Here is a 9,969-nt window from a genome sequence, read left to right as displayed (position 1 = left end):
TCAAAGTAAGTGCACCATGTCGACAAACTCGTAAAATTTGACAGTTAATCACAAACCTGTAGGGGTGTTATTTATTAGTATGATAATCAAGATATGTAATATCTAATTAATTTTTAATTATTCTAAATGCTACATTTTTTAGTCACAAAAAGAAATTCGCTGAATCATTTCCTGATTTTTTTTTGAAAAAAATCTTTTTACTATTATTATTTTTGAAAATTATGCACTTTTCCCCAAAATCCTCTGATTGAACCTGCTTACGCCATTCTTATTTAATTTGTTTATTTATTTATTTATTTATTTATTTATTCATTTATTACATGTTCTGTTATTAATTATTAATTACCGGATGTTTTGTACATTTTAATTTGCCAATACTCTTGATAAAAAGACACAATTAATGACACAAAAAACAAACTAACACAAAAACCTGAAATACTGTTTTACGCATAAATTAACATCACAATTAGTATTACAATAAATCATTTAAAGTTAGCCTTTCTACAAACTTTTACACTTTTTCTTCTTTCTACGTTTTACTTTTTCTTTTTCCGGTTGGTACGTGTCAACAGTCGTCCGGTGGAAACAGATGCTTGACTGTCGCATAAACAGTTCCAGTGTACAGGCGTAGCTTACGGGAGAATTAATAATTTTGCCATTTTAACACGAGTTATAACTCTAGCGGTGTCGCAGTTTTAATTAGCTGTTAAAATACCGGATATAAATATAATAAAAGAATTCAAATACATTTGAGAAAATAGTGTTAGCTGTCTACGCTCCGTTACGATTCACGGAAACATGGCGGCGTCCTTGAGCAGCACAGGGACCGTGAGGCTGCTGGTAAGTGAAAAAAATAAACGTTTAATATTGATATATTTATATGAATTAATATTAAAATAGTACAAATAATGTGGCCCGGTTAATTCAGCTCTGCAGTTTGAGAGCGTGTTTATTTAGGAGCGAAGAGGTTAACTGACCGTTAGCTAACATAGCTTCATGTCTGTCATGCTCAGTGGTAGAAGATGATCCTCTAGTAAAGGTACTAATAATGCCATACTGTGAAAATACTTCACTACAAGGTAAAGTCCTGCATTTAAAACCGTAGTTAAGTAAAAGTATGTATCAGCAACGTACTCAAAGTAAAAGTACTTAACTTACAGTGCAATAAAATATTCCCTGCTGTCAGCGTACAGTAACATTAATGAGTGTGTTGCATTTTACAGCTGTAGATGTCTAAGGCTGTGCTCATTTTAACTCGTTCAAACATTCAACACGAACATATGGAGATTTGAGCTTTTCACTGTCCAGGAAGGGGATGAAAAACTGTAATCTACAAAGCTGCTACAGCTGTCGGACAAATATAGTGGAGTTAAAAGTACAATACTTGCCTCTGAGAAAGAGTAGAGTAGAAGTATAGAGTTGCATAAAATGGAAATACTCAATGTACAAGAACTTCAAATTTGTTCTTAAGTAGATTTATGTTGTTGCATATGACCACTGGGCATAACCAAGGGTAGATGACCATTAGGGCTAAACATCATTCCATAAGCTCAACTCTTACTCATTCATATTTTATCGCGTGGAAGCTTTCTTTTCTTAGGCTTTGAAATCTGAATTTTTTTTACTGTCATGGTGTTTCCTCTGTTTTCTCTGCAGAGCGCTTTAGCAAGGTCCAGCTTATTATGCAGCTCCCCTGGAAGCAGAGCCCTCCATGTCACTGCAGTGTGCTGCAAGGTAAACGCTGACATCCAGACATTATCATAGTTAGACAGCATGCTGTTGTTACATGTTTGTCTAAGAGTCTAATGGAAACAATTCATCTACATCTACTAAAGGGCTATTGTGTCACTGACAGGCTCGGATCATTATTCTGAGTGTCTGACATTAAGTAAAGGATCCCTACAGAGATAGACCTTTTCGTTAAAGAGTGAGACCCTTTTTGTTGAACTAGAAACAGCCCCAAAATTGCAATCATCAAACCCCCCAAGCTCCACTTAAATAAACAGTAATTTTATGATTGTAAAACACTCTTTATTCAAAGTTGACAGAAACAAAATACAACTCACAAATGCCGTCTAGGTTTGTCTTTCCAGTGTTCCAACAGTCACCAACTCTAGTTTGGTGCAAATAAACCCTTAATTCACAGTTAGATGTGAATATATGCTGCCTCTATACAGACAGACTGGTCGGTTTGACAATGGCAAATTCAGCCCTGTTTCTGGTTTGACAAATAGGATCTTACTCTTTAACAAAAAAAGGTCTATCTCTGTAGGATCATTTCCATAATGTTGTCAGACACACTCTACAATCCACAAAGCTGAAGCTAATATATGAAACCTCTCCCAAAGTTACAATCGTTTTAGAATATTTTTGCATATTTGTGATTTGCACAGAGGTGGAGTTGAGGCCAAGTGAGCACCCTCTGTTGTTACTGACATTCAGTTCTCTTACTTTCTTTCTTGTTTGTTTTCCAGAACCGAGCAGGTCGTGCGCGAGTGGGTAAAGGAGACAGACCTGTGACCTATGAGGAAGCACTTCCACCTCATCAGATCGCCCATCGCAAAGGATGGCTGTCGCAGCACACCAGTGAGCATGACCGTGCTTGTCAAAGAGCAGTTTAACAGCTTGGGTCTCGTGGTTCAGTGATGTAGTGTCTCTCCAGCCTGACTACAACATGTAACACAATAGGACGTTTAAAAGGATCACAGCTTGCATATATATTTATATCACAGTTTTTTCTGTGTTTTTTTGTTTCTTAAAATTTAGATTTGGATCCAGAGTTAAGGCAAGACACTTAAAGTTGAATTCAGTGCTGTATGTCTCAAGACAATTCTCCTTCCTGTCTCTGCCAGGTAACCTGAAAGGAGAGGAGGGCGCAGCTGAGCGGACCATAGAGGACGTGTTCATAAGGCGCTTCATATTCGGGACCTTCCACAACTGCCTGGCCAATGAGATCGTGATCAAAAGGCGCGGCAACATGCTCATAGTGTGCGCTTTAGTGCTCCAGAAATTAGGACCACAGAAGATTTACTTCCTCATAGGCTATTCAGAGACACTACTGTCGCACTTGTACAAATGTCCCGTCAAGTTAGAGATTCAGATGCTGCAGGATAAAGCTGTGTACAAGTACCTCTGATACAACAAGGTGGTACTAATACTGTTCCTGCAAGAGTTACTGTACCAGCAGCTGGATTTTGCTCCAGTGGTGACTTTGCTCCTGTCTTATCAAATGTTTTCAGTCTCAGTGCTTTTGTTAAACACACTCTCAGAAATGAAGAAAATACAATCATGTGTGTGTCACTGAAACATTACACCTGACACTGTTAAACAAATGTAGCAACTACAAGGTTGAATACATTGTATGTGTGTTTATACTGCAGCTTCAGCTCACCATGTTTCATCTGTAATTTGTTATTTTAGAAATGTCATGATGTCATCCTTTATCATGGTGGATTGTAAGTGAGGTGAAAAGTTTGTGATTAATTAAAAAAATTTAATACATTGCTGCCAAAGCAGAGGGATGTTTTGTAAAGCAAGATTAAAAAATAAATCTCACAACCCTATTTTCAGTTTAGACCCATTTATTTATAAAACTCTAACCCTAACCCTAACCCCACCAATGGACTAGAATACTAGCAAGTTAGCTTGTTTACCAGGTAGGCTGTGCTAACAAGTAAGCTTGTGAATAGGTTACAATATTAACAAGTTAAATTGCTAATAGGCTACAATTTTAACAAGTTGGCTTGCTAATAGGCTAAAATATTAACAAGTTAGCTGCTAATAGGCTACAATATTAAAAAGTAAGCTTGCTAATAGGCTGAAATATTAACAAGTTAGCTTGCTAATAGGCTACAATTTTAACAAGTTGGCTTGCTAATCAGCTAAAATATCAACAATTTAGCTGCTAATAGGCTACAATATTAAAAAGTAAGCTTGCTAATATGCTTCAATATTAACAAGTTACCTTGCTAATAAGCTACAATATTAAGTTAGCTTGCTAATAGGCTAAAATATTAACAAGTTAGCTTGCTAATAGGCTACACTATTAACAAGAAAGCTTGCTAATATGCTACAATATTAACAAGTTACCTTGCTAATAGTCTACAATATTAAGTTAGCTTGCTAATAGGCTAAATATTAATAAGCTTGCTTGCTAATCAGAGTTTGCCCCCCTTTCTTGCGGGGTGCCCCAAGGTTCAGTGCTTGGGCTTATCCTCTTTACGCTATACATGCTCCCTCTCAGAGATGTCATCAGCAATTTTGAAGGTATCTCATACCATATGTATGCAGATGACCTCCAGTTATATTTTTCTTTTAACCCTGATAGGACTGATGGAATTGACTCACTGTACGATTGTATGAATGTAATTAAGGACTGGATGACTTCTAACTCCCTTCAGTTGAACGCAGCTAAAACTGAGATTTTAATTATTGCACCTGATGCCTCAGCCTCAGCATTTAAAGTGGCCAGCTGCTTAGGTTCCCTCAGTGCAAATGTGCGCCCCAAGTTGAGAAACCTTGGGGTCACATTTGATCAGGCCATGCTCTTCGATGACCACATCAAAACTGTCACTCGCTCCTGCTTTTTCCACCTCAAAAACATTTCCAAACTCAGATCCATGTTAACTTATTCCGAGCTAGAAATGATCATCCATGCTTTTATTTCCTCATGTCTGGATTACTGTAATTCTCTTTTCACCTGTCTCAATAAAACTTCATTAGACCACCTCCAACTAGCCCAGAATGCTGCCGCCAGGCTTCTGTCCAGATCTCATAAGTTCACTCACATCACTCCAGTCCTGGCATCCCTGCACTGGCTCCCTGTTAATTTCAGAATCCAGCACAAGATTCTAACCATCACTTACAGAGCCCTCCATGGTCAAGCACCTGCATACTTGACGGATCTGGTGTCCTTTCACTGTCCTGTCAGGTCACTGCGGTCCGCTGAAGGCCACCTACTTACTGTCCCTCACACAAAGACGAAAGGTGATAGAGCCTTTAAGGCTGTTGCACCAAAATGGTGGAATGCACTACCTCATGAGCTGAGAGCGGCCTCTTCCGTGGACATTTTTAAAAAGCAGTTAAAAACACATCTGTTTAGGCATGCGTTCCATTAATTGTCCATTGTATCATCTCTGTATTTCGCTGCACTTTACTTTTTATTTGTTTTTGTGTATTTTGCATTGTTTATGTTACTGTATTTTTTGTATTTTATCTTGTGAAGCACTTTGTGAGTCCTCTCTGAGAAGTGCTATATAAATAAAATTTACTTACTTACTTACTAATAGGCTACAATATTAACAAGTTAGCTTGCTAATTGGCTACAATATTAATAATTTAGCTTGCTAATATGCTAGACTATTGAGTTAGCTTGCTAATAGGCTACAATATTAAGTTAGCTTGCTAATAGGCTACAATATTAACAAGTTAGCTTGCTAATAGGCTACAATATTAAGTTGCTAATAGGCTACAATATTAACAAGTTAGCTTGCTAATAGGCTAAAATATTAACAAGTTAGCTTGCTAATAGACTACAATATTAACAAGTAAGCTTGCTAATTGGCTACAATATTAATAAGTTAGCTTGCTAATACACTAGAATATTGAGTTAGCTTGCTAATAGGCTACAATATTAACAAGTTAGCTTGCTAATAGGCTACAATATTAACAAGTAAGCTTGCTAAAATTAGCAATTTAGCTTGCTAATAGGCTAAAATATTAGCAAGTTAGCTTGCTAACTAGGTAGGCTATGCTAGCAAGTAAACTGTTCACAGACAAAGAGTAAAGGTAATAGCATTTTTCAGTTGTAAATTCCTGCAATTAACGTATTTTTCCATGTTGATCCTGGATAGATTTGCCTAGGTTTATCCGATACCGTCATCATCATCATCATCATCATCATCACCATGCTGAGTCTGGATGATTTGTTAATGCTGACATCAACATAGCGGTGCATGGTCCTGGATTAACTTCAACTAATCTATTTAGGGTTGACATGGCAATTATGTCCCTGGATCAAACAAATTATACAGGATAAAGATAGTTTTGAACACACTATGTGTCCTTCTCAAGTCTTTGCAACTGCAAAATGACATTATCTTTACTCTTAATAAACAATATTTCAGCCTATTAGCAAGCTTGCTCATTGCAGTAGCCTGCCTAGTTGGCAAGCTAGCTTGCTAATTTTCTAGTCTATCGGCAGGTTTACTTGTAGCATAATCTCCCTAGTTAGCAAGCTAACTCACTAACCTTAGCGTATAGGGTTTTTGTTCAATGTTATAGAAGATATTGTTTAATTGTAGGAATTTGAAACAGAAAAATGCTAGCATAGCCAACCTAGTTAGCAAGCTAACTCGCTAACCCTGGCTCTATCCAGTTAAAAGCTGTAGATAAATTACACAGTTAGCCAACACTCATCAAATACTGGTAAAATCAGTCATAGACAGATGAAGTTATTATTAAGTCTATAGTTTGAATTGTTGAAAATTGGTTTTATTCTGTTTCCTCTCCTATTCAACAACAAATAAGCACAAAAATTAGCAGTATATTTTATGTGTTATAACATGTGTGTCAAACAGCTATAAAAAGAAGCTATAAAAAAATATACACTTCACGACCATAATTTCAGTTTAAATGCATTTATTTATTATACTCAGTTATAAAAACACAACAGCACATATGTCATCATGAAATGAATGAATCATGCAGGTGAGTCCATGTTTCCAGGTGTGCCCTGTGTGCTGCTGTCTTCAGTGTGTGAACACACACTCTGCTGTGTTTCCTCCTCCGAGCTCCTCTTGATAGTCAGCTCTCTCTCAGCCTCCTGAACACATGGAGCTTTGGCTGCCTGGATGTGGAGCTTCCCGTCTGGAGCCAGGCAGCAGGTGACGGCTTCAGGGTTGGATCCTTGGGGCAGATCAATCTCCTGTCTGAACTCCTGGAGTCTGTAAGAGTAGGAGCCTTTCCCGTCCTCCTGCTTCTTCTCTGTCTTCCCGCTGACTCTCAGCTTCCTGCCCTCCTGTCTGACAGACAGCTCCTCTGGGGAAAAGCCTCGAACGTCCAGGGTCAGGCCGAAGTGCTCTCCCTCTTCCTCCAGCTGGCAGGAGAGTGGCTGCATGGCCATGTTGGCTTGGAAAGGCTCTGTCTGCTCTTGGATCTTGTGTTGAAGTTTGTCCATCAGCTCCAGCCAGCTGCGGAGCTCCTGTAGGTTTCTCTGCAGTACATCCTGCTGGCGGAGCAGAGGTTTGACCTCTGACCTCAGAATGCGTACAGGCCAGTACATGTCCATGACTGGACTGAGGGCAGAGTGGAGTCCATGAGAGCACAGCATCCTCAGTGTGTGTTCAGTGTTGAGTCCTCTTGCTTAAGTGTGTGTTGCTTTCTGTCTCAGCAGTGGGACTGTCCCAGCTTTTATATTCTCACTGGAGGAGCTCCAGAGTCTTCAGGAACTTTCCTGTCTTTGCCACATGTCTCCACTGAGGGGAGCTGTTACTCAGGGTTGGTGATGTCACCAGATCATTCCTGTGTTTTCAGGAACTTTCCTGCATTTGCTGGACTTCAACACTAGATGTCACTAAAGCTCATGTCATCAGATTTAGGTCTTTTCTTTTGTCCAAACTGCATTTCTCATAAACACAGCTCCAATGGGATCTCACATTTCCAGATTTGGTTTTGTTTGATCTGTTTGTACAGGTATAAAACAAATAGCATTACTGCTGCTAGTAGGAATAGTGCTTCATACTAAGCTTGCAGTTTTTGGTTGAATTAAATTATAATTACATTTAGATTTTACCCACTTTTGCTTCATATATCCATTTCCTCATTAGCAGCTCAGTCATCTTCCTGCTATAGTTCTTAGATGGACTTATCTCCTTCTGCAACCACATTACTCTGAAGCCACTGTCTGCATATTAGCACCAAAATCAATGACACAGACCAGACAAGAACAGACTTTAATGTAATAAAGAGAAGAGTGTTGCTGAATAGTTCAGTGCATACTCAATCACACTCAGTGTTTCATCTTTCTTCTCTTTTCGTTGGTGTTTTTCTGCAACAGCTTTAATTCTCCCTGGTGGAGAGTCGTCTCCTGGGGTTACATTTCCATGTCGTCTTCTTTATCTTCCAGTGGGGTAAATTAAGGCAGTTGTCATAGTTTCCTTTTTTTATGGCATGTTTTTCAGGCCACAACAGATGCTAAATATATTCTTGTCATGATTTTCTTTTATTTCTGGTAAATAAAATGAACATATTAATGGTGACAAACCAAAATTGTACAGCCTCTTTATAGCCAAATTAACAAAAATATTTTGTAGTTATGGAAAATCACACCATCAAATGTTTTTACATCATGTTGTAACCAAAATAGAATTGAAATTAAAAATAAATACATAATGGGGCGTCGGTGGCTTAGTGGATAGAGCAGACGCCCCATGTACAAGGCTGTATGTTTGCTTTGCTGCATGTCTCGCGCTCTCTCTCTCCCCCTTTCACACTTCACTATCCTATCAATTAAAGGCAAAATGCCCCAAAAATATCTTTAAAAAAATAAAAATAAATAAATGATATAAAATAATGTCAAATAAAATAAAAAAAACATTTAAATTAAATTAAATAAACACATTTATTTACCTTTATTTCACCAGGAAGCAGTCAATCAAAACACATCAAATTTAATACATAAATCCACAATGAAACATTAAACTAACACATAAACTATTCAAACACAGCGGCCTCTCAAGAAAAACAAACACGTTTCTATCACCACATTCTTTATGATGCCCTTAAATTCATCAATGGATATGCGTGTCTAATTTTAGACCTTAAAAAAGGGTGTTCAATAAAAAAAATGCTTTAAGAAACATTTATTCACCTTCAAACAACATACAGTTTTGTTGAAATACCATCAGCAACAAATAGCATTACTGTTGGCTGTGTTCATCTCTAATAACACTCCCATCCCTTCCAATTTAAAGACAACGTTTTTTAAAGCCGCTACAAGGAACTTTTAACTGGATATGCAAAAGTCTCTCGTTTCTGCTGATGTCTGTGCGTGACCTACAAATGAGACCATCGGTGTGAAGATAAGCTATTTCTATATAGTGTATATCCATACCTTTAGGAAACTGTGTCCGGGTCCGCCCCAGGTCGCTTCCAGGACGAAACGATTTACGGCACTCAGACGGCACACTTCATCTTACCTAGCTGCTTACATTTATAGTGACTCTTATAAATAGTCGCTATTCCTCCTCCTCGACCAGACGTCCGCGGGGAGTTAAAATAGCAGCAATCATCGGGTAAAAGTTCTGTGAAAGCACTGGACTCATCAACAGTCAGCCACGTCTCAGTCACACAGAGAAAATCCAATCCTCGGGAAGTCAGTAAATCCTTTAGGATAAACGTTTTGTTCGCTAGCAATCTAGTTGTTTCATTCATCCCCAAAACAAACACATGCGCGAGCCAGGTAAGCGTCTTTACGACAATACGCGTTAGAGCTCATGGGAAATGTAGGCCTCATTCCGGCAAAACACTACCACTTTTGTCCACAGGGTCGCCAAAATCACCTCAAAATGAAAGTTCCTTGTAGCCCCTACAAGGAACTTTCATTTTGAGGTGATTTTGGTGACACTCTGTGTGTGGCTCCCCGGACAGCTAACGCCGTGGACCTGCTGGCTCCTGCCAGGATTGGGCTGGTAAATGCTAGATCACTAGCGAACAAAACGTTTATCCTGAAGGATTTCCTGACTTCCCAAGGATTGGATTTTCTCTGTGTGACTGAGACGTGGCTGACTGTTGGTGAGTCCAGTGCTTTCACAGAACTTTTACCCGATGATTGCTGCTATTTTAACTCCCCGTGGACGTCAGGTCGAGGAGGAGGAATAGCGACTATTTATAAGGGTCACTATAAATGTAAGCAGCTAGGTAAGATGAAGTGTGCCTTCTGAGTGCCGTAAATCGTTTCGTCCTGGAAGC

General features: G+C 38.7%; 2 protein-coding genes across 2 annotated transcripts; one reads left to right on the top strand and one right to left on the bottom strand.

Moving 5' to 3' along the window:
* The first annotated feature begins 588 nt into the window (after positions 1-588).
* On the top strand, positions 589-3,563 carry mrps24 (mitochondrial ribosomal protein S24). The gene is made up of 4 exons (XM_049603666.1): positions 589-840; positions 1,657-1,734; positions 2,475-2,586; positions 2,853-3,563. Exons 1-4 carry the CDS (start codon positions 799-801, stop codon positions 3,134-3,136), a joined length of 516 nt encoding a protein of 171 aa, XP_049459623.1. The 5' UTR covers positions 589-798; the 3' UTR covers positions 3,137-3,563.
* Positions 3,564-6,644: 3,081 nt separating this feature from the next.
* On the bottom strand, positions 6,645-7,368 carry LOC125905592 (heat shock protein 30-like). Its single transcript, XM_049603664.1, has one exon. The coding sequence runs from the start codon at positions 7,328-7,330 to the stop codon at positions 6,701-6,703; it is 630 nt and encodes a 209-aa protein (XP_049459621.1). The 5' UTR covers positions 7,331-7,368; the 3' UTR covers positions 6,645-6,700.
* Positions 7,369-9,969: the final 2,601 nt, after the last annotated feature.

The sequence above is a fragment of the Epinephelus fuscoguttatus genome, linkage group LG18, assembly GCF_011397635.1.
Source record: "Epinephelus fuscoguttatus linkage group LG18, E.fuscoguttatus.final_Chr_v1".
NCBI classification, from domain to species: Eukaryota; Metazoa; Chordata; class Actinopteri; order Perciformes; family Serranidae; genus Epinephelus; species Epinephelus fuscoguttatus.
This window is presented reverse-complemented; position numbering and strand designations above follow the sequence as displayed.

Coding starts and splice junctions, on each gene's coding strand:
- mrps24 (XM_049603666.1), top strand. CDS start 799: ATGGCGGCGTCCTTGAGCAGCACAGGGACCGTGAGGCTGCTG. Junction 1,735..2,474: donor TCACTGCAGTGTGCTGCAAG/GTAAACGCTGAC, acceptor TTTGTTTTCCAG/AACCGAGCAGGTCGTGCGCG. Junction 2,587..2,852: donor ATGGCTGTCGCAGCACACCA/GTGAGCATGACC, acceptor TGTCTCTGCCAG/GTAACCTGAAAGGAGAGGAG.
- LOC125905592 (XM_049603664.1), bottom strand. CDS start 7,330: ATGCTGTGCTCTCATGGACTCCACTCTGCCCTCAGTCCAGTCATGGAC.